Raw genomic sequence first — 23,791 nt, 5'->3', positions numbered from 1 at the left:
CTCCCATCAACACATCTGTATTTTTGGTTCCTCTTTGTCTTACTGTGTTTTTCCAGCTTGCTTCCAGCACCATTTGTGAGCATCCAGCAGTAGGCTTTTCTCTTGGCTCGTGTCTGCACGAGACACAGTTAGGGCTTGAGGCATGCCAGGGACTGGCAGGAGTGGTGAGGCAGGATTTGCCCCCTGCAGAACCCCAGAAAACATTCCGTAGCTCTCCTCCTTGACTAGATTTCAGCACGTTTGCCACAGTGTCACTGCAGGTGGGTTCAGAGCTGCGTGAGGAGCACGAGTGTAATCAATAGCCTGGAGGGTAAGAGAGGGGTCAGCAGCTTCCCCAAATCCTGTCGCTTCTCGTGCTCATCACTTCTGAGTAGTGTGGGTTGAATCTTCCCCTGTGGCTTATTGCAACGTGTTGCTGCTCTTCAGTGGAAAACAACAGGGTGCATGGGAGGGGATTTTGCTCTGCAGGAAAACCTGTTTCTCCCTCCCTCTCCACCAAAATACCTGTTTTTCCATTTTGGTGGAAATTTCTTCCAAAATAGAACGTGGTCAGGAAAATGAAATCTCAAGTCCTTCTTAGGTGTTTTTGGTAGTTTGAAATGGGTGTTTTAGCCAGACAAGGGGAGGAGGAGGGAGAATTTTGGAAACTTGAATTAACTGGTAAAAGCTTTTCAGGTTTCAGGCAATAAGAGGTTTTGAAGTTGTTGTTGCTTGGAGCTGGGAGAGCAGTTGGTTTTCTGCATCAGTTTTAAGGCTCAAAAACATGGTGTTAAATGGAGATGTTACAATCAAACAGAAAATGTTGTCCCACCAAAGCCTTTCAGTATTTCCCTTGGTATTCAGGGATGATCCTCACTTTCTCTCTTCCTTTGCTGGCCACGCTGGTGCTCATGGTCACCACTTGTAACACCAAAGCTCAGACCACCATTGGCTGTCAGAGCTACATCAGCTGCTGCCAAACATCCCCAACACCCATTAGTATCTAAACAGTGGCAAAATGGAGCTGTCTGGGATTTTTGGTCTCCTCAACTTAATTTTGGGGACTTTCATGGGCAGCAGCAGTTATGGGAGAGGATCCAGTGCCTCTGGCATTGTGCATGACTAAACCAGCCAGCCGAGCAGCAGGAACATGTAATTGCAAGGACCTACATTCTTTGTTCTTTAAGTTAAATGTCCACGTTGACCCATGTCATGTGTCCATGGTGGAGAAAGCATCACAGAAACCTTCCCAGTGAAATAGCTGTGGCACTGCCAGACCAAACGAAGCCTCGCAGCTCCTGGGAGGTTTTCGTGGAATAGAAATAAAAACTGGGCAAACAACAGTTTTATTCTGAAGGAACAAGGTTGCTCTTTGTTTCGAGGTCCTGCAGCATTTCGTGGTGGGTGCAGGAGGAGCAGAATGTGAAGCTGGTGATAAAGGAAGGAGCAGCTGGTGCCGGCGCGGGCGGCTCCGGGGGTTAATTCCCTGGTGAAAGGTGCTTTTCAAGGCCATGTTCCTGCCTTGTGCCTTGCTCCTTACAGCTAAAGGGGTTTTTTTTTGTTTGTCAAAAAAGGGGTTTCACTTTGCTTTGGGAGACACTCAGATTTTTCCCCTCCTCCCTGACTCAGCCCCAGCTCTCCCTCCCTCCCTCCTCTTCGACCCTGGCACTTCAGGGCAGGATCAAAGTGGGTGAAATGAGGAAATCTCCTCCTTAGGGTGACTCATCACTGTAAGGCTTTGCTCTGGTGCTTTGCACTGGGGGATGTGAACAGCAGGAAGGGGAAGGGATGGATGTCGGCGTTGCCTGGCTCCTCCTGGGGCTTCTGCATCCAGAGCACGCAGAGCTGGGGGCATCTCTGCTTGTCCTTGCTCAACACCCAAGCTGTCGCAGTCCCCTCTTCATCATACTTGAAAGCCAAAGCAAACTTCATCAGTTTTTACCCAGGGAGGAAATCTTGTCAAGTCTGGGATCTGATCAGATCAATTAAATTGTTTTTCTTCTTTTACTTGCTGCAGAGAGGTTGAAGTGATGAGCTGCCAGGTGCTTCCCCAGGCTCTTGCAGGCAGAGGGTTGTGGCCAGCCAAAGCCAGGGCTTGGTTTTTACACCTCAAGCACTGCACAGACATTTTCCTGTTTTAAGTCCTGGGTACATTTTCCCTGTGAGGAGCAGAACAGGCTGTGAGGAGCTCTTCGGCCTGTGGGGTGCATGCAGCAAGGGTGACCTCCCCATGTGGATGTTCTCCGGTGTTTGATGCTGGTTTCCAGCAACAGACTCCATGCTCCTGTAGCTCCTGAGGGTTGTTCAGTCTGGAGGAGACTGAGAGGGGACCTTCTTGCTTTCTACAGCTACCTGAAAGGAAGTTGTAGTGAGGCTGGTGTTGGTCTCTTCTCCCAAATTACTGATGACAGGACGAGGGGAAATGTGCTCAAACTGTGCCAGGGAAGATTTGCATTAGATATTAGGAAGAATTTCTTCCCTGAGAGAGTGATGAGGCACTGGAACAGGCTGCCCAGGGAGCTTGTGGAGTCCCCATCCCTGGAGGGTTTCAGAAAAAGTGTAGATGTAGCACTTGAGGCTGTGGTCTAGTGGATAGGGAGATGTTGGGATGAAGGTTGGACTTGATGATCCTAGAGGTCCTCTCCAACCACAGTGATTCCATGATTTTGTTCTATTCCATAAGAGAACTGAGGACTCTTCCCACCCATCCCAGATGCTTAAAGTCTTAATAAAGGGGAAATCATTGTTTCATGGCTGGTAGATGCGCAGATTCAACCCATTAGCCTGTGCTGCCTGTGGTCCTCCTGAGCAGTCTTGGACACCTTTGGCTGGGACACGGATGAGGATCCACCATTCATTCCAAGATGGGATCATTCCCTGGCATGGTGGGAGTCCTCCATGGCCTTGCAGTGATCTTGGGACTCATCTGTGTGCAGCTGCAGCTGTGGGGGGGGTCCATACAGGTCACCCCAACAAGGAACACGTTGTTGCACGCTCAGAACCCCCTGAAGAAACCAACTTGGGACCACCAAGAGAAGCAAAACTTTCCTTAAAACTCCTTTTGTTTTTTTTGAAGGCATTGCATTTCCTCTTAATATGTGGAAATTATGTTATTGGCCAGTGTGGTTCCAGCATTTCTTTTTATTTTTACCACTTCCATGCCTGCCGTGGGACAGGAAGCAATGGTAGCAGTCCCCAGCATCCAAAGATAGGAACCAGTTTGTTTTATCTGTGCTTTGGCTGCCTTCAGTTTTGCTGAGCATGCCTTGGCGGAGCTCCAGGGTGCTGGACCCAGCCCACCAGATTCAGAGAGAAGTGAATAATTACTGCTTTGGGCTGGTAAACGTGGAGAGGAAGGAAAAAGTGTTTGCAAAATTCTTTGAAGATAATGACACCCTCCCCAGTTCTACCAGTGGTGGCACAGAGTGTGCTCCAAATAGCTTGTTAAGGCTCCGTGATGAGATGACCAGACAAGAAACCCCATTTTCTGACGTTGCCCAATTTGGACTTCCTTTAAGAAGGGAGTGGTGAAAAGGGAAGGGCTTAGCCAAAAATAAATGAGCATCTCAAAGGCAGATGGTCCTATTCACAGACCTAAATTTACACCACTGGAGGAGCAGGCGGGATGAAAGGAATTAGCATCTTGGTGGTGAAGGGAGGGCAGTGTCACTGCATGGGGTGGGTGACCAGATGGCCCGGGCTCCCTCAGGTGTCCTCCTGCAGGCTCCTTCAGCCTTTCCCTGCTTGCAGAGCTCTCTGTATTGTTTTGATAGTTGTTTTTCCCTGGGAGGTGTGGATTCCTTTGGAGCCAGTGTGGGCTTGCCGGCAGGAGGGTCACATCTCCGGGTTACCTTTTATGGACCTGTTGCCACCCCACTCCTGCAGCCACTGCAAACCAGAGCTGAGGAACCTTCAGCTCCAGCTGGGATCTCCAGGCAGCACAGCACCGTGGTTAGTCCCAGGCGGCAGGGAAAGCCCAGAAAGCTTCAAGCACCTCATTTCTCAGTACAAGTGGAGCTGGTTACCCAATTCCTGTGGGCTTCTTGTGTTATCCTAGCTGGAATTAGGTGCACTGAGATGCTGATTGTGGCTGTTTTGGGTGCTTGGGGCACTGTCCTGCTGCATCCCAGGGTTGGGGAGCTCACCAGCCGTTCCTCAGAGCAGGTTTCAGGGTGCAGAGGGGCCAAACACTTACTTAAAGGGTTGTTTTCCCTTCTGAGCTGGAGCCCCAAAAGCCTTTTGTAAACCTGTGCTGTAAATCCCATCAGCAGCCTGATCTAGGTTAAAATGACCTTTTTTAGTTGATTCCCCCCCTCTCCTGATGTTATTTTTAGCTGGGAGGAGGACGGTGACCTGGTTCATGGCACAACCCCTCAAAGAGTTGTGCTGGGGGCGCTGGGGACGGGCAACCTGGTGTAAGGGGAACCCCTTGCACCCCATTCCCTGGTCAGCCCTGCACCGTGGGTCGCCACGGGGCCATTTCTACACTACCTGAAAACTCAGAAGTGAGTTTTCTGAAAGCCCTGTTGTGATGCAGGAGGAAACCCAAGAGCTGAGATTCAAATCCCTTCTCCCTCTCCTTGCCTGGACGTGGGGAGGAACCAGCTTCACCCCAGGGTTTGTCAGTGTTGGTTGGACAACGTTTCACACCATCCTGCGAAGGACAGGGCCGAAATCTCTGGAAGAAGCTGCTGACTGACTGGTGGGGGTTTGTCTTCCTACGTAGCCACGTTTATTTTTACTTGACTTTGGAGGGAGTGTTCCAGGAAAGCCCATTAAAAGCTGGCAGCCTCCTGCGAACGAGCGGCTTGCTCCGGAGCCCAGCGCTGAGCCTGGGGATGCCTGGTGGCACAGGGTGCCCCTGGAAAGGAGGGGAAAAGGGGGATATTCCCACTCAGCTGGGCTCCCTTCCTCCGTGTTTCCTGTTTTGCCCAGGGAAGCTGCTTTCTCAGCCCTCCCAGCTCTGGCTGAGCCGCGGGTGATTTCACCCTGGCCTTTTTCTGCCGGAGCCAGGGGCTCTGCGTCACCCAGCAGCCCATCCAGGCAGACTCTATTTGCCTGTGAGTCATTGAGCTTTTCCAGCTGAATGTCACCAACTTGGAATTTCGGGCTGATTTTGTTGTTGGTTTTGTGTCTCGGTGTTTTTCCACCGGGCTTTTGCGCTGCCTGCACACCCCTCAACCCCCCCCCCAAAAAAAAAAAAATAAATAGAAAAAGGCTAAACTGCACCCCCCTCCCCCCCCCCCCCCAAAAAAAAAAAAACTAAATAGGAAAAGGCTAAATGTGAGTTTGGGTTGGCAACGTGAAGGGATGGGATTAGGAATGTTTGGGGAGGGGGAGGGATGGATGCTTTATGTCGCTGGGAGGGGAGGACCGAAGCCAAGTCAAATTGAGGGCTCTAATTTGGGACTGGTGTTATTACAGGTCAGAGGGAGTCAGTTACTGGCTAAATTGGGAGAGCTGTCACATGTGGGAGCTGTGAATGCAGCTCACATGGCTGGGGCACACAGGCTCTCGGACGGCTCGGTTTGGTTTTGTTGACAAGGCTTTCAAAAGATAATAATCATTTGGAAAAATCTGTTTATTTTCCCCCAAAATACAGGCTCTGTAGCAGCGGCTCTGCCTCCGCTGCCTGCTCGTCCTGGCCCTCTCCTGCCCTTTGCACAGAGAATTTTATAAATAGAGCAACTCCTCCATTATGTGCAGCTTCAGTCTCTTTATTTTTATACTGGAATCTGTTCAATGATTAACAGTTTAAACCATGTGCTGTATATCAATACCTTACATACCCTTCATAACTTATTTTTAGTATTTTTTTTTTCCTCCCCCTTCTAAATCCTTTATCCATGTTAGGCAACAGAGTTACGACATTCAGATAATTTTCTTTCCTTTTTAGCCTTTGAAGAAACTTATCTGCATTTCAATTGAGCTCCTGCTAAAAGGCTTTTTGCAATTGAAATGAAGTCAGAGGAGTATTTCCTCCCTGCCCGTGGTTGTGCCTGTAGTCTCCTCTCTGAAAGCCAGGAAGATTTGGGGTGGTTTTATGGATTAGGCTCAAAGAAGAGATACAAAAATCACATGGTTTATTTCTTTGGCTTCCTGCATCCTAGGAAATTACACTAAAAATCTGAATTTGAGGGAGTGTGGATGCACGTGAGCAATATAAGCCCAGCATGAGTGAGAGCGAGCAGTGAACTCCTTTCCCACTTGTGCCCCCATGTCCCAGAAGCTGCAAAACCAGCTGCATTTTGCCACTGCTGAGCTGGCGAGCTCCAAAAAGTGGTGGGGACTTCTGGAATCAACCTGCACCCCTTGTTTAATTGGACTTCTAATCCTCGCTGACCCAGCCCGCTGCCGTGGGCCAGCTGAGCTCGGCGAACTTTGCACAGCAGCCAACAAAAGCCACTTGACCCAGGACCTTGTTGGGGTATCTTTGCCCATCAGACCTGGCACGGCTGCTCTGGTATTTCTGTCTCCTCACTGCATGCAGAGGAGCTGATGGATTCCACTCTGCTCTGCTCTCCAAAAGGGACAGTTTTGTGGTGTCAATTCTGTTGCCATAGCTTTCTTCCACCCACCCTGCATGGATGGTGCTCCTGCTCCCTGATACTCTCCTGCACCAGTGGGTGGAGGTGGAGAAACACCTCACCTCATCGTGTCCACGCTGGTGATGGTGCTTTTTGCAGTTGTGCACATTCCCTGTTGTCAGGTGAGACCTGAACACCATTTTCCTGCTCTTTCAAAAGACCATCCTCCCATCTGGGGTTTCATGATGCCCAGGAGCTTGTGTGCTCCAGCAAGTAAAGAGGAACTGGTGCTGTGGGTCCTTGTCTGGTGTCAGGCTGGCTTCACTTTTCAGGACAGCTTTTGTAGGAGGTTGGTTGCTTTGTTTACCAAGGATCTATCCTCGCCCTGGCCTTTGAGTGAGAAGTGAGGAGGTGGTACCTCATCAGTGGTGGTGCCCACTCTAGCTCTGAGCTCTTATTTCTGACACTGAACCATGTCCCTCATTTTTCTGTCCAAGCACAGAGCACTCCAACAGAACTTGTGGGATTTTCAGTCTTGTTTTGCAGCTGTTGGTACCACTGTCATCGATGTAGTCATCACACCATGAGAACATGCAGATGGACCTTGGCTTGTGGTGTCTGTGAAGCAAATTTGTCCTAAGGTGTTCTGTAGTGCCAGCCACATTTGTAGGAACATAGACATGGAATGGTTTGGGTTGGAAGGGACCTTAAAGATCATCTAGTTCCAACCACCTCTCCATGGGAAGGGACATCTCCTGCTAGACCAAGTTGCTCCAAGCGCCATCCAGCCGGCCCTGAAACACATCCAGGGATGGAGCATCCACAACTTCCCAGGGCAACCTGTGCCAGTGTCTCACCACCCTCATGGTGAAGAACTTCCTTACATCTAATCTAAATCTCCCCTCTTCCAATTTGAAATCATTACCCCTTGTCCTGTCACTGTTAGCCCCTGTGAAAAGTCCCTCCCCAGCTTTTTTGTAGGCCCTCTAAAAATACTGGAAGGCTGAAAGAAGGTCTCCCTGGAGCCCTCTCTTCTCCAGGCTTAACTCTTTCAGCATGTCTGCATAAAAGAGGTGTTCCAGCCCTCTGATCATCTTCATGGCCTCCTCTGGCCCTGCTCTAACAGATCCATGCCCTGCTTGTGTTGAGGGTTCTAAAGCTGGATCCTGCTGGCCATGGTGCTTTTGATGCAGCCCAGGATGCAGTTGGCTTTCTGAGCTGCAAGAACACATTGTTGGTTCATGTCCAGCTTTTCACTCACCAAGTCTTCTCAGGGCTGCTCTCCATCCACTCATTGCCTTACCTGTACTTGTGCTTGAGATTGCCCTGACAAAGATGCAGGACCCTGCCCTTGGCCTTGTTGAACTTCATGAGGTTGGCCTGGGCCCACCTCTAAATCCTGTCAAGGTCCCTCTGGATGGCCTCCCATTCATCCAGCGTGTTGACTGCACCACACAGCTTGGTGTCATAGGCAAACTTCTGAGGGTGCCCTCGATCCTACTGTCCTCGTCACTCACAAAGACGTCAAACAGCACCACTCCCAGCACCAGTCTGTGAGGAACACCACTCCTCACTGGTCTCCACTTGGACATGGAGCCAACGTTCAACGCCGGACGTTGCGTTGAGGAGCTCAGATGCCGTCGTCTATGTGGTGTAGGTTCCCTTGGCACCTGTGGGGCTTTTGATAAGGTTTCCCAGCATGTTGTCTCTGCTCTGAGTCAGTGAGTTGCTCTGAAAGCTGCAGAGCTCCACACTAAATTCAAAGCCACGTTGCTAGGGAGTGTAGTGACAGCCCGTGGCGTTACGCTCCGTGGTGTGCAGCAGACACAGCCCAGAAAACAAACCCATCAAACCTCCACGGTCTGAAAGAGCTGAAAGAGACTTCTCCATTTCCTGAAAGTCTGCCTTGGGCTGGAAACTGTGGTGGCTGCAGCCAATGTGGAGGAGGAAAAGCCCCGCTCCTGTTGCTGTCTGCAGAAGCACGTTGGGTGAGCGTGCCGTGTGATGCTCCAGCTCTAAAAATACATCTCCTCTGGGACTGTACAAACAGCTCCTCAGGGCTGGGGCTCTGGCAGGCTCGTGGGGTGAAGAGGGGAAAAGAGTGTCAAAAATGGGAAAATCTTCTCCCTTTCTGCTCGCTCAGCAGCAGGGCAGAGCCGGGATCTTCCGTCCTCGTGGCGCTCAGAGCAAGTTCACGGTTTGTCGAGGGGTCTCCCAGTTTGTTCTGTGTCTGACCAGAAAAACAGTTCTTCTGCTCCCCTTGGAGTTTACAGCTTGGGTGGAGAGTGCTGAGCTCCCTGCTGCTCTGCTGCTAGTGGAGTTTCACCAGCCTGTTTGGGGTGACAGGGTGAGAAGGTCTGTTGGAGGGTTGTCTTTGAGGCTGGCTTTTCAGTGGCAAAATTCCCAGCTTTTGCTAGTGCTGTCCCAGCTTGAGTTCCTGGCCCTGTGGTTATCATTTGCAATTAGTTCTTCCACACAAGGAAGGGATGGATGCTACAAAAGGGACACTTCATGGGGCTGCTGGACTTAAGGGATTGGCTTCTGGGCTTGCTGGCAACAAGAATCCAAGAAGCCCAAGAGCCCCTGGGACCCTGGGCTGCACCCCCAGCAGCGTGGGCAGCAGGGCAGGGCAGGGAGGGGATCCTGCACCTCTGCCCCGCTCTGGGGAGACCCCCCTGCAGTGCTGAGGCAGCTCTGGAGTCCTCAGCACAGGAGAGAACACTACTGGAGCGGGGCCAGAGGAGCCCCAGCAATGCCCCGAGGGGGGAACCCCTCTGCTGGGAGCCCAGCAGGAGAGAGTTGGGCTGGGGCAGCTGAGAGGAGAAGGCTCCAGCTGGGGAGACCTTCTGGGGGCCTTCCAGTACCTAAAGGGACCTAGAAGAAAGCTGGGGACAGATCTTTCAGCAGGGCCTGTTGTGACAGGACAGGGAATGATGGTTTGAAACTAAAAGAGGGAGATGTAGACTAGATAGAGAAAGGAGTTTTTGACACTGGGATTGGTGAGCCCCTGGCCCAAGCTGCCCAGAGAGGTGGTCACTGCCCCATCCCTGGAACCATTCCAGGTGAGGTTGGCCGGGGCTCTGAGCAACCTGCTCTGGTTGTCCCTTTTCACTGCAGGGGAGCTGGACAAGATGACCTTTAAAGGTCCCCTCCAACCCAAGGCACCCTGTGGTTTGTGTCAGAGCACTGCCCAGCAGGACCACACCTTTTACAACACACACAAAATAAAGGCTGATGATGGCCAACATGCTTCCTGCAGCCCACTGTGCTGGCAGAGCTGTCCATGCTGCCCTGGCAATGGGTGATGGAGAACCTGCCTGTTGCACACAGGGGGATGTCGGGGGCAGTTGCAAGAAGCTTGTATCTTTTAGGCAGGATTGTTTCCCACTGCTGCACTTAACAAGTCGAAGGGTTGTAGCATAGTTAGTTTACACAGAACTTCTTAATCTTGGTCATTAAATATGGAGAAGATGCTCCTCCCTGAAGTCCTCTCATGCTCCTCTCAGCACCGAATCCTGCAGTGGAATCAGAAACGTTTTGCTTTTGGTGGGTGTACAGCTCTTGTGTTTGTTTTCCCAAGGGAGCAGTGTTGCCTGCAGCAGGGACTTCCCTGGCCACCTCCTTTTGAGGGACATCCTGTCTCTGTTGCTCCATTTTCGTGGCATCTCCTCCCTGCATCCACACTGCTCTGCTCACCTCTCCTCCTGCTCGGAGCTTCTCTCCGCTCGGCTGGAAAAGGAACATCAGGAGAGTGCTTAGTGTATTTTTAGCCTTTTAGAATGTGATGTAGCTGCTTGAAACACGGTGGAGAGCCAGCACCATGTGAACTGAGAGGTTGAGGCACAGCACTAGTGAATTTTCCATGGAGTGCTGGTGCTCCTTGGTAACATGGCCAGGCTGGGGTGCAGGGTGGGTCGTGGAGAAGGGAGATCGTGCACATGCCTTGTGTGCTACAAGACTGCTGTCTGTCTGTCCTCTCCTTCTGTCCTTCAAAGAGGTCACCTGCACTTAAATCTGCCCAGAAGCCAACCTGCTGGGGAGAGAGAGAATTTGGTGACTGCTTTCTTGAGTCTCATGTATGGATAGACCAGAGATGGTGGGTAGCACTGAGCCGTGCAGCTAGGGCTTCATAGTTATAGATGCTCCAGGATGGAAAGTGCAGAGCTGCAAGGGCCACAAATAGCAGTCCCCAAGCCCTCCTGGTGTCCAGGGCTTGTTTGCAGACCTTCTGGCTGTTGCCAGCTCCTAGCCAAGGTTTGTTACAGGGGAAGAGCTTCACCACTACTCCCCACATTTCTCCCCAAGTCGGGCTGTTAGGTGTGCAGGGGAAGGAATGAAAGCAAGAAGCCAGCTGCGAGGCTTTCTTGGCTTTTCCTCAACCAAATCCTGCTTTATCTGCCGGGATGAGGAGTTGTGGGGGCCTGGGAAGAAGCCATCCCTGGGATGCAGAGCTGGCCTCCCCTGGCCGCTGCAGCTTGGAGACGTGGCAGGTGCCAGGAAGCCACGGGTGCCAGGTCCAGCAGGCACCGTGCAGTTTGGCACAGCTCCCGTTGCCTTCAGACGTCCAGGATTAGGTTCTTCTGCTCCATGCTGAGGTCAGCTCTAGCACAGGCAGAAATTCCAGCCCTTTGGAATGTGGCAGGGGAGGCTGATGGGGCTCACACGCTGCACTGCAGCCTCCCAGCCGTGGATGAGCTCAGACACACCACCAGGGCCTTCTTGCCTGGGTCAGCTGCACTTTTCCCTCAGTTTTGGTGAGTTGAGGAGCAGGATTCAGGTTCACCAGCGTTTCACTGGCAGCTCCATCTCATGCAACTGGCAGGTCTGCAATAAACTTTGTCGTTGGGATTTTATTCTTTTAATTAACATTGATTGCAATACCAAGAAGGCACATGCTGAAATTCTGATTTTTTGGCCTCTGGTGGAGGGTGAAGGCTGCCAGGGGATTGATGTGCCCTGGATGGGGCACAGAGAGGGTTTCCAACAGGGTTTTCACTTTGTTTGCTTTCATTTTGGTCTTTTGAGGGAGGCCAATTGAGGAAGAGAATGATGTAAATTCACCCAAACAAAGTGTTGTTGATGGGTCGAGGTGCAAGTGCTAATTACTGCAGGTAATCATTTCAGCCCCTTCCTGTTGTAGTTCACCTTCAGGCAGGGCAGAGGTTCACATCCGCTGGAGAGAAGCTTCGTGTGATGGGTGGTGGGGAGCTGGGCCACCTCACAGACCAGTAAATCCAGTAGCAGGAAGGCTGGAACTGGCAGCAGCCTGCCTTTGGTCGAGATCCTTGGTGCAGATTCAGACTTGTGGGTGAAATCTCTTCATTTTTTACTCTCCTGCTTTAGCTTTGCAGCAGACTAGCCTGGGTGGGATGGGTTATAGTCTCTCCACCCTGCTCGTGCTTTGCACCAAGTCAGATAAGACCTGTTCCACGTGGGGGCCAGTCATAGAGCCAGCAAAAGTGTTGCCATGGGCTCAAGATGAGTGAGCACAGAGCCATGACCTGTTACAGGTTGGATGTTTAGGTTCTATTGAGCTTACCAGAAACAAGAGTGGAAGGTGACTTGAGTGCTGAGTCCTGAGAACATCCAGTTGAGAAAACACAGGACACCAAAGATCTCTTTAGTTCAGACTGGAGTTTGTCTGAAAGCTGAAGCTAGACAAATGTAAGCTTAAACCAGATAAATTCAACTGGAAATGAAGGCAAAGAAGTGCCTGAGGGACAATGAAACAAATAGCCAATAGACTTAGGGTTGGGGTATGTCTCTTGGTGGCCATTCACTGGGAGATGATATTTTGGCCCAAACAAAGGTTGTTTGGCTGTGTTCATATGCAGGATCAGGTTTCTTGACCCTTTTTTCCCTGGTGAAGGCACCCAAGGAGCTGTAATAGGTGTTAGGTACCAGGGCTGAGTCTGGCGATGACCTTGTTTACCCTGGATTTTGGTGATTTTGGTGGAAGCACGGCATCTTGCCTGCATGTGTGGAGGAGCTGGCAAGTGGTGGTGGGCTGCTGGGTCTTTAGGCAGGAGGGGGAGTCTGGACTGTGGATTTTTTTGCTTCTGCCAAAAAAGCGGCTGCCTCCGTGTAGCTCTGCCCATCACCCAGAGCCAGTGCTGCAGCAGTAATCCAGGAAACAGTGAACATCAGGAACTCCTTCTGGGAGCTGCTGAGGAAGGCCTCTGGCAGAACTTTGCTGCAGACCCAGAAATAGCCATCGCTTCCACCGGGGCCACCAATTTCAGCCTTGGCTGAAGCAGTTGTGAGCTGCCTCAGCTCAGATTGGATTTCTGTTTTGCTGTTGGCTGCCCAAGACATGAAACTTGGTGTTGTCCATCCCTAGAAGGGCTTGGTTGCCATGCAGGAGCACCCAGTTCCTCCTTCCAATCCCTCATCACTTTGCAAGATCAGGGATCTCAGCCTCAGTTTTTGGTACAAACTCCTGGTTTTCCTCCCCAAGGAGATCTGAGGGTGCTGCTCTGTTCAGCTCTCCTGTGAAGCTGCTCTGCTTGGTGGGTGCCTTTCAGATGTGCACATCTCTTAGCCATTTGTTGCTTGAATAAATGATCTGAATGGGATTTTGAGAACTTTTTGTGGAAAATGTTGTTAAAATGAAAACAAGGGCATAATAAAACAGTAATTTAGGAGCAATTTACTGACAAGTGGGGCCTTTAACTGCACTGACTTCCCATTGTGGAGCAATGATACCAAGCCTGCTGTTTGACTCTTTGTTACTCAGAAAATCCTTGGGCAGCTTTTAAAACACTTCCAGCCTTTAATTGTTGTCCTTGTTACTCAGGATAAGCTATTGCCTAGCTCATAAATTACACATTGTTTATCTTGTCTGCTTTGTCAAAACCTCAGCCAACACATTTGTCTGTGTCACTTGTGGTAAGTTGTATGTGACAACAGGAGGATAACCCTGGTCCTGCTTTTAAAATGGAAAGGTTTCTCTTGGTTTGGGTGGGATTTATTTTTGGAAGGGTCTTTATAATCACTTGAGAGGTGTCCCTCTAGGGCTGTGAAGATGCTGCAGAGCCTGGAGCATCTCTGTGACCAGGACAGGCTGAGAGCCCTGGGGCTGTTCAGCTGGAGAAGACTCAGAGGGGATCTGATCAAGATCTAAAGGGTGGAGGTCAAAAGCATGGGTCCAGACTCTATTCTGTGGTCCCCAGCAACAGGACAAGGGGCAGTGAGCACAAACTGGAACCCAGGAGGTTCCACCTGAACAGAAGGAAAAAGTTCTTGCCTGTGAGGGTGCCAGAGCCCTACCCCAAGCTGCCCAGAGAGGCTGTGGAGTCTCCTTCTTTGGAGAGGTTCCAAATCCACCTGGATGTGATCCTGGGCACCCTGCTGTGGGTGACGCTGTTCTAGCATGGGAGGTTGGATGAGGTGATCCCTAGAGGTGCCTTCTGACCCCCACCATGCTGTAATTCGGCGTCCCTGCAGTGCTGTTGTTCCTTGGAGACATCTCTCCTGGTATTTCAATGTTTCTAAACGTAGGCACCAGCGTGCTGCCTCTGTTGTTGTTGCAGATCTCCACAGGGACATCCCCTGCAAGTGCATCCCTGCCTTTGTCCATCCAGACTGACTTCACCTTTGAAGAGCTGGGACTGTTCCCAGCACATTATTAAGAGCTTGAGGACCTCCATGTGCCTTGCTGCAGTTGAAAGAACCCAGTCAGCTACCAGATGGCAGGTTCAACGTGAAGGCAGGAAGGTCCTTCACACAATGTGGTGTTAGAGCTGAATCCAGCATCCCTGGACATGAAGGCAGTTAACAGTTTCCTGCAATCCAGAAGTGATTCACCAGGCCTGTGACAGAGAAATCCAAAAAGCAATTATCAAATTAACAAAGATTGCCTCTTCCAGCCCAGGGTTTGGGGACAGTGTTGGACCTGTTCATGGCACAGAGCAGGTTTCAGCCTTGGAAGCAGGACCTGGCTGTGTTTGGTGCTGTGTTTGTACTCAGGCACCCTGTACGTGCAGCAGCTGTGCTGTATGGTGGCAGAATCACTGAAGGTAGTTTCACATCCCACCCAGGAAAAAGAGTCCTGTAAGAAAAATTGGGATTTTCTGCTTCAGGGGTGCTGGCAGATCCCATCCCTTCCCAGTACAGAAGTCACCGGGCTGGGGTGGGAGCTGGTTCCTCAGGGGGCTCTTGGTCAGTTGGTATTTTGGCTCATTTCCAAAAGGAGATGTCAGTGCAGTGACAGCAACAGGCAGGACAGGGATTCTGGGGAGTTTCAAGGTGGAGTGTCTAACTTTGGGACTTTATGCTCAGATTTGCCTGCAGCAAATATCAATAGTCTCATCATCCCTTAATGCAGCACAAATCTTGTGGTGGAAAGCATCAGGCCTAGAATCCCAGAACCCCAGCATGGTGGGGTTGGAGGGACCTCTGGAGATCATCTCATCCAACCCCCCTGCTCCAGCAGCTCACCCACAGCAGGGTGCCCAGGGTGGTGTCCAGGTGGGTTTGGGATCTCTCCAGAGCAGGAGACTCCACAACCTCTCTGGGCAGCCTGGGCCAGGCTCTGACACCCTCACACCAAAGAATTTTTTCCTCCTGGTCAAGTGGAACCTCCTGGGTTCCAGTTTGTGCCCACTGCCCCTTGTCCTGTCCCTGGCCACCACTGAAAGTCAGAGTCTGGCCCCATCCTCTTGACACCTGGGGGCCCTTTAGCTCTTGCTCAGCATTGATCAGATCCCCTCTGAGGCTTCTCTTCTCCAGCTGAACAGCCCCAAGGGCTCTCAGCCTGACCTGGGCTCCAGGGATGCTCCAGCCCCCTCCGCATCTTCACAGCCTCCACTGGCCTCTCTCCAGTAATTCTTGTCTCTCTTGACCTGAGGATCCCAGAGCTGGCCACAATCCTTCAGAGGTGGCCTCACTAGGGCCAAGTAGAGGGTGAAGAGAATCACCCTCAACCTGCTGGTCACACATTTGAATCATAGAATCATTTAGGTCAGTGATTCTCAGCCTGTGGTCCATGGACACCTGTGGGGTTGCAGTGTCATCACAGGGGGTCTGCAAAGGCTTAAAGCAGGGGAGGGGAATGTCCAGCCTGGAACCATTTGTCCTGGATCACAGAGGAGGATAAGCTCGTAGAAATATCCACAGATGGTGCTCTGAAACCAGTTCCCCTCCTCTCTAAATTTGAAGACCCTTCATGAGAAAATTTAAATAATATTCTAGTTCTTTAAATCTTGAATTGAGTCTTGGTGGTCTGCGGCCAGAAAAGGTATTTAAAGGGGGTCTGTGGGGAAAGAAAGAACCCCTGATTGGTTGGAGGAGACTTATAAGATCATCAGGTCCAACCTTTAACAACCAGAGGAACTGATGAGGCTGTAATGGGATTAGTGGCTGTGACCTCACCACCACCACAGGTAGTTTGCCAGGACCCTGGGACATGGGAACCCAAAACTGGGACACATCCCAACCACGGCTGACCCCGGGGGACTTCTGGCAATAAAGGGTGAGACATCCTAGATGTGTGGATACCGTGGCAGCAGGTAGAGAGCTGAAGCAAGGGCTCCTGTGTTCAGGGAGAAGCTGGAGAGGGGTTTCAGGGGGCTCACAGACCCCTCTCCCCCTACCCATGGGCAGCTCCAGCTTTCCTCCTCCCACACCACCCTCTCCAGATCCCTCTATTTTCTGGCAGATAGGATTAAGCCTGACCTTCAGCCCCATCTCTGAGAGAGCCAAACCTCTCTCAGATCTAATTATGTTCCATTTCTGTTTAATTGTGCACATCCTGCTGCTGGCTGAGAAGGAGAGTGGCTCCTGCCTGGGCCAGGGCATGGAAGGACACCCAGCCCCTCGCCAGCCACCAGCACTCAGATCAGTGCTCCATCTTTTGGGGTCGTGGCTTCAAACCCACGAATCTCTTGGAGGTCCGAGGCAGGGTTCCTGAGGAGTGGTTCCAGCACCAGCCTGTGTCTTTCCAGTGGTGACCTTCAAGCCCAGCCCCTGGACGTGTGAGGAAGAGGAGTCCAGCCATGGCCACCTGCCTCCCCCATCCTTCTCCTCCTCCCCTGCAGCCAGTTTGCTCTGGGCTCTGTTTTTTCTGTGTGTATTTTGCTGCCTAGTTCCTGCACAGAAGTGGCAGCAACTCCTTTTAGCAGTATGTGGCTCTTCTGAATGATCTTTTGATGTCTCAGTTTATCCAAGCTGCTGCAAAATCCCACGGGCAGTGCCAGGCTGAGGCTCAGCTGTGCCAGCCTGGGAGTGCTGCTGACCCTCCCCGACAGCAGGGACAAATTGTGGGAGCGTGGAGGGGACGGGAGACACCCCTCTGCGAGAGGAGGGGGGAGAATAGGATGGGTTCTCAACCCACCAGGCAGCTGGCCAGGAGGTGAGGAGGGAGGTGGGACAGAGAAATCTGGTCAAGCAGGACAGGAGGCTTTGCCTGAAGCAGTTACGTCTGCATGTGGAGGAAATGCTGGTGCTCTGGGAGACCTTGAGTTCTGCCACACTTTGCACAGCTGCCTTGAGTGTGGGTTTTCCAGATGCTACTTCTGAGCACCAGAACAACCTCACAGCATCTCCAGGAGCACACCCAAAGTACCCAGACTTGCTTCTGCTGCAGACAAAGCGGGTCCTTCTCCACCTCAAGCTGTGCCATCCCTGTTGGCCGGGTCGGGCAGTGGCTCTGGATGAGGGGTGGGTCTGTGGAGAAATAAATACCATTGGAGAAAGTTCTAGGGAGAGCCGTCAGCGTTTCCAGCAAGCCATCTAGTGGCTTCCTATTAAAATGGTTGCAAGCCCTGAAACTGGGAAGATGAAACTGGAGGGTTGAGTGCTGCTCACCACCACAGTTGTGTTGGGGAGCTGACGTGCAGGGTTTGGCCCTAACTGGGAAAAAGGCCCTGCTGTAATAGCTCTCTTGTGGGTCACGGGGTGGTGGAAGGGTTGGGTTAACTACCGGACAGCATAGAGTCATAGAATAGTTTGGAAAAGACCTTAAAGATCATCAAGGGCAAGGCTGATGGGTGGTCCTACAGATGAATGTTGAGATCTTTATTTCACTAATGTGGGTTTGGTTACCCCAGCTCAAAAATATGTGAAGGATGTGGGAATGATCAGTGATTTAGAGCAGTTTCTTCTGCAGTATGAGTAGAGACACCAGACAGAGAGGAAGAACATGAAGTTTTGGGATATTTTCAATAACATGAGAGCTCAGGGCATTTCACTTGGTGAAGTTTGCTGTTGCTTTGAAGTCCTTTTTCACCAGGTGGTTCAGCTGTTGCACCTTTAGGTACAGCCTGCTACAGGGACTGGAAGTTTGAAGGGTCATAGAGGGTTTTGGTAAAGGCTGAAGGAGACCTGGGGCTGGGAAGCATCAGTCAGGTGGGCTGGGTAGACCCTGAGCTATCCTTGGCTGGTCAGAAGAACCTCCAGTGATGGAGATTTCACATCTGTGGGCAATGTCTCCCAGGCCATCACTAGCCATACCTGTAGGAGGTAGTTTCTTCATGCCTGACCTCATTCTCATTTGCTGCAAGTCAGACCTATTACTACAGTCCCCAGGAGCCATGGAGAGCAGTTTATCCATGCCAGTCTTCACCTCAGACAGCTGGCAGGCTGGCTGGTGCCAGGCACTGCACGGCCATGGGTCCCCACTAGCAGGCAGGTGGTTGCCCCTACTTCATCCAGCTGCTTTTTTCCCAACTTTTCCCCAGCTGTCAATGCTGTTTGACTTCCAGTCCAGTTTTCTGGAGTGTTTCCATTTCTCCTCATGCGAAACCTGCACGTTGAGTACGTTCATCCCATCGCTCACATCCCCAGCAGCATACTGGGTGGTGCCCAGCCGAGACTGGTCTCCTTCCTCAGCACATCCTCCCAGTCTAGGGGTGAATCACCAGTAAGGACTCGCTCCGGGTGGCTTCCTGATGAGTTGTGTGCCCACACGAGAGCAGTTTCCCCTGAGCTCCTCTCTCCTGTGAGCTGCTGGGGAAGCCATCTGCAGAGCACCTAATGAGGATCAAGATCTATGGCTCCAACTGCTCCTCCAGCTATTCACAGCCCAGTCCCTCAGAAGGAAATTAAATTGTTCTTGACAAATGGGTGTCGGCAGTCACTTATCATCTTGTTATCTTCTAAGTGCTTACAAATAGGTTGTTTCATTATTTGTTCCATCAGTTTTCCAGGAGTTGGAGTTAAGTGATTGGTTTGTAACTCCCAGACTTTTCCTTTTGCCTGTTTTTAAAGCTAAACCCTATGTTGACTTTTTTCCTGGTCTTCTAAAACCTCTCCTATCTACCATGAGCTAACAGGGGAACAATGGCTCTGTGGCTGGTCAGCCGAGCCCTTCCCTCCATACCTTTGATTGCACCAGGTTGGAGGATGGACCAACACCCTGGTTTGGTCATCACCCTCTTCCTGGAATGCTTCTTCCCTTTGCCCTCTTCTAGCTCCTTTGAATCTTGATCCTCTCCATTTTCCAACCAGTGCTCTTAAAAGTTTAAGTTTTTTGTGTCATCTGCAACGGTACAGAAAATTTAGGCCAAACTGTGACTGTGATGAACATTAGGATGAACAGCAGTGGAGCTCCGTGCTTGTAGCAGTGGGTGTCATTTGGCTTTTTCTAGTGATTTTCGGAGCATCTGGGAACTCTGGGTGTCCAGTGTGGCACACCTTGCCATGACCCTGGTTTTTGGAGAGTGGTGACCCCCCCAGCCTGGGAGATGCCCGTGCAGTGGCATCACACACACAGGCATCCCCTTGGCATGTTCTGTTTGCCCTGCCAGGGTCTATTTAATCCTTTCTTAGCTCCGTTTGCAAATTTCTCAATCCTCTCCTGTTTTTTTTTTTCCCTTCTTTCTCCCTTTTCCTTCAACAGGAATCATTAACCAATGGCAGGAGGAATCCAAGGATAAAGTGATTTCCCTCTTGCTAACCCACCTGCCTTTACTGAAGCCCGGCAACCTCGAGGCAAAAGTCGAATACATGAAACTCTTGCCTAAAATCCTGGCTCACTCGATCGAACACAACCAACACATCGAGGAGAGCAGGCAGCTGCTCTCCTACGCCCTCATCCACCCCGCCACCTCCCTGGAGGACAGGAGCGCCCTGGCCATGTGGCTCAACCACCTGGAGGACCGCACGTCGGGCGGCTTCGGCGGCCAGCACCGGGGCCGCTCGGACTCGGCCGACTACGGGCACTACTATCACCAAAGACAGAACTCAGATGACAAGCTCAACGGCTGGCAGAACTCTCGTGACTCGGGCATCAGCCTCAGTGCCCCCAGCTGGCAGGAGAAGAACCTGGCGTGCGAGAACGGGCACCTGCCCCTCTACTCCTCCTCCTCCGTCCCCACCACCATCAACACCATCGGCACTAGCACAAGCACCAGTGAGTACCCACTCCCCTTCTCCTGCTGTATTTTATATCTATTTTCTAGTCTATATTTTCTAATAATATTCCTGTATTGCTTTGCTGTGGGTAGCAGAGGGATGAGGTTCATCCGGGCCATAGAAAACTTTTTTCCTTTTTTTTCTTTCCCCCACCTGCTTTTTTCTTTCCTGCCTGCCTTTTTTCTTTTTCCTTTTCTTTTTCTTTATTTTTTTTTCCTCTAGTCCTGTTGGATTTTAAAGACCTGGCAGCTGGAGAGGAGGGAAAAACAGCCAAGCTATGAGAGCAAAATACATGTGTTCTCAACGGGAGTCCCTCTGGCTTCATGTAGCTCCATGTAGACTTGCAGGTCACATTTCAAGAGTTGCTAAAGCAAGCAGGGAGCTGATGCTTCATGTCCAAAAGTGAGCCAGGGGACTTGAGGCAAGTCCCAGAGTGACCTGAGGACTTACTGGGAGGAAATGGGATTAGGGCCCTGAAGTACAGGCATCGTCTTTGGAAGCAGGGGTGGGATCCACCATCTTCAAGGCATATCTGGAAATGTTGCCTTATGTCTGCAGAGGTGTGAAGCTGGTGGTGATCAGAGGGTTTAGAAGCACAGTGTTCAGTGTTTTCCAGGAGAGTTGAGAAGCTCTTCTGCTGTGGAGGCCTTGCCAGGCTTTGATGGGAGCAGTGGGTGGTGCAGAGCTCGACCCAAGGCCTGGACACTGGGAGATGCTGCAAAGCACTGTGGCTGGAGATTTACCACTGGTTTTGCATGGAGATGTAGTGTAGCTGTAACTGGTTTTTAAAGCTGCCATCAATGCCTGTGAGCCATCCTTGGGAGAAGAGGGGCAAGGCATCTTCTCAGCAGGGTTCAGGAGCTCCTCTGCCCACCCACTCCCTCAGTGGAGGGCTGTCACACCTACCTTGCTGTCACCTGGGGTGGCTGCCACCGTCTCAAGCAGGACATCCTCCTTCACTTTGGGGTGTTCAGGTCTGTCTCCAAGATGTTTGTCATCTCCCTGAATAGAAAGGATGCAGAGAGCTCTTCAGGGAGGAGAGGCTTCTTGTGGTGAGGGCATGGACTTCTCCATCAGCACGTGGAAAGCCACAATTAAGTAGCTGAAAGCTTTAAAAAGATCACTTAAGGCTTCTGGGTTTTTTCCTTTCCTGTAGTAAGTTCTTTTTTAGGTGGTGTTTCAAACCAACAACAATAGGAAGCCCAGCCCTGGGTTTATTGCTGTACCACCTGCTCTGGTGTCCATCCTGGCAGGCACTGCTGCCTGCTCTGCCACATAGGGATCTGTTATTATTTTTGGGGTGTTCTTCCTTGTGGTTTTTCCATGCCTGGTGGTTCGGAGGCTTTGTGCACTGGGGAGGCAGTGGGAGGAGGTGGATTCTGAAGGGGTTTGGTTTATGTCAAGATCTGTAAGCAGAGAGCTCTTCTGGGTGCAGCAGGTTAGTCACTGACAGTGACTGGAGCTCTGCAAAGCACCTTAAGCCTTGAAGGACGCTTCTCAAAAACCCCTTTGTGTTTCTTTGAGCCTTTTTGTGCTGTCCTTATCTTAGTAGAAGTAGCACCCCACCTCTTGCCCAGGAGGGTCCCCAAGTATTAGCACAAAGTGTTAAAATCCAAAACTATTTGGGTAGAAGCCAAACTATTCAGCAGTGCCCGAGCTGCCACGCTGCTGAGGTTTCTCATTCACAACACCTTGCTCTGAGCTGCAAGATTTATAGAGCCCATACTCAGGGAACTTCTTCCCCAAGCGTCACACCAAGGTCCACGTGTATTTCTGAGCCTGAGCAGCTCTGCAGAGGCATCTGAACACATCTTCAGCCCGGCCTACTCCTAAACGTGAAGCTGTTGTAACTCCTGCTGATGTATTTTGGGGGCAGCGTGTTCAGACAATCTGTGGGCTGAGCTGGAGATGACCCAACCATGCTTCACGTGGTAGTTCATAAAGCTTCCTTAACGCAATGTTTGCTCTGACATGAGCACAGTAAGTCCACAGACAGATGCTAAAAAGTAAACACGTCTCTCAGCCTTTGTCCCAGCCCCTTGAGTCAATCAATATGTCCATTAATCTTTTATTCCAAAGAAGAGCCCTCAAACTGTTACTGTTTGCTGAGGGTTTAGGGTTATTATTTTTAAATTCTCCCTCTCACCAGGAGGTGTTGGTCCACGCAGGGGCTTAATCCAGCAACACCCTGCAGGGCACAGCCTTCCCCAGCCCCTCCTGGCAAAGGCACGGCCTGTTCCTGGCACTGAAATGGGGCAAAGTCTTTCCCAGAGGAGTAACGTGGTGATCTTGCCTGAGGTGCTTTCTTCTGGCATGGTGGCATAATTAGATGTAACACTATTACAGCATAGGGTTTAAATTTGGGTGGCTGAAGCTCATGTGACAGTTTTTGTGTTGTCCTTGTCTTTGACTTGACCTAGACCCAGGCTTTGAAACTTGGTTCAGGCTTGGTTCATCTCTAGCTTTGCCTTAACGGTGCTGGCTGGTGGTAACCAAGGCTTGAGGAGATATTCCTGGAGTCCTCCAGTCTTCTCAGGACAATTCTGAAAGAGTCACCCTGGATGTACACCAGTGATGGTGATCCAGGAGAGGGACCAGTTGTGAGTGATGGGTTTGGGTGTGGAGCAGTCTGAGGGTATGGACTCACCCAAAGCGACAGAAGCTCACGTGCTCCTTCCCATCTGCTGCATCACTGTAACTGCTTTCTCAGCCCGCCCTGCACAGCTTCAGCTGCAACTTTAAACCAGGCTTTAGTGTGCCAGGAGTAAAGGTGGCCTTGGTGTGGGCTCGGGAGGGCAGCTGGGCAGGAGGCCAGAGCTGCTCCAGGCATGGTGGGACGGGGTGAAGCCCGGAGCTCTGCGTCCGAGTCCGGCAGCAGTTGCAAAACTCCCAGGTTGCACAATGCCTTTGCAGTGGAGACAGGGCCTGGAAACTCTGAAAGCACAGGAGAAAGCAGCAGGCTTCCAGAGCTGCAGACCAAGAGCTTCTTGCATGCTTCTGCAGCTCCTTCCTTTCCCCTCTGTAGGTGGTTCCACCTAAGGTTGATCTGGTGGCAACCTGAGTTTTTGTTGCTGAATGGAAGCACAGCGTAGTTTCACCCTCTGTTTTCCACCCTCTCAGAAGAGTGCAGAGGAGAAGGAGGGTCTGCTGTTGAATGTGCTTGTCCAGCTCTGAGAAAGCAAGGTGCAGGGACACCCATCTGATTGGGGCTGGAAGGTCTGCCAGCCAGAAAAGAGAAAGGAAAGCACAAGGTTTGGTGGGAGTGCAGGCACCTCCCGTTGGCAGCAGTGAGCCTGTTGAACCAGTGTCATGGGTTAGGGTCAGGACTGTCCACTGGACCCACAAGAGATGCTCTCTGTGAACCCCTCTGCTTTCCTGAGGTGCTGGGGTCTAAACCCCCAGCCCTGAGAGAGGGTTGACATGTGGATGATGTCCACAAGCAGGCAGGGAAGACCCTCCTGCTTGGTTTTCACTCAGGGTCTGGACAACCTTGGGTGGGAACCAATTAGGAGATCACCACCAGGTGCCCCCACCTTTGACATTGATATCAAGTGTCCTGCCTCTAGAGTTAACAATATAAAGGCTGGTCCTGCCTGCAGTGAATGCACAGTGGTGGTGGGGTGTTGACACAACTGGGGGCAAAGGAGGATTACACCTGTAATAATGACACTGATGATGGGAATTGTGCTGGCCATCTGGTTTCTAAGTTGGTTTGCTCCTGTTTTCATCCTGTGTGGTGAGTGGCTGCATCAATCTCTTTGTTCCTCCAGTGGTTGATCACCTCATATCCTCCATGTGTAATTTCAGATCTGGACTGTGTGCTGCTGATGGGTGGTTGTACCCTTCCTAGCAGGATATGCCCTCAGTAAAGGGCTTCCAAAGGGGAAGGGAAAGGAAGAGAGATGTATGGATTAGGAAAGAAAACTAAAACA

The 23,791-nt window shown here is 51.2% G+C and overlaps 1 protein-coding gene across 1 annotated transcript in view; it reads left to right on the top strand.

Annotated features, from left to right (window-relative positions):
* Positions 1-19,884, top strand: part of LOC103776679 (protein Smaug homolog 1-like) — a gene marked incomplete at its 3' end in the record, with an annotated part of 65,107 nt that extends 45,223 nt beyond the window's left edge. The window contains exon 2 of the mRNA XM_008944201.1: positions 19,345-19,884. Within this exon, the coding sequence (XP_008942449.1) occupies positions 19,345-19,884 (540 nt within the window). The remainder of the gene's footprint in view (positions 1-19,344) is intronic.
* Between the last annotated feature and the right edge of the window lie 3,907 nt (positions 19,885-23,791).

This window comes from Merops nubicus, unplaced genomic scaffold (genome assembly GCF_000691845.1).
Source record: "Merops nubicus isolate BGI_N331 unplaced genomic scaffold, ASM69184v1 scaffold2287, whole genome shotgun sequence".
In the NCBI taxonomy this organism is placed as follows: domain Eukaryota; kingdom Metazoa; phylum Chordata; class Aves; order Coraciiformes; family Meropidae; genus Merops; species Merops nubicus.
This window is presented reverse-complemented; position numbering and strand designations above follow the sequence as displayed.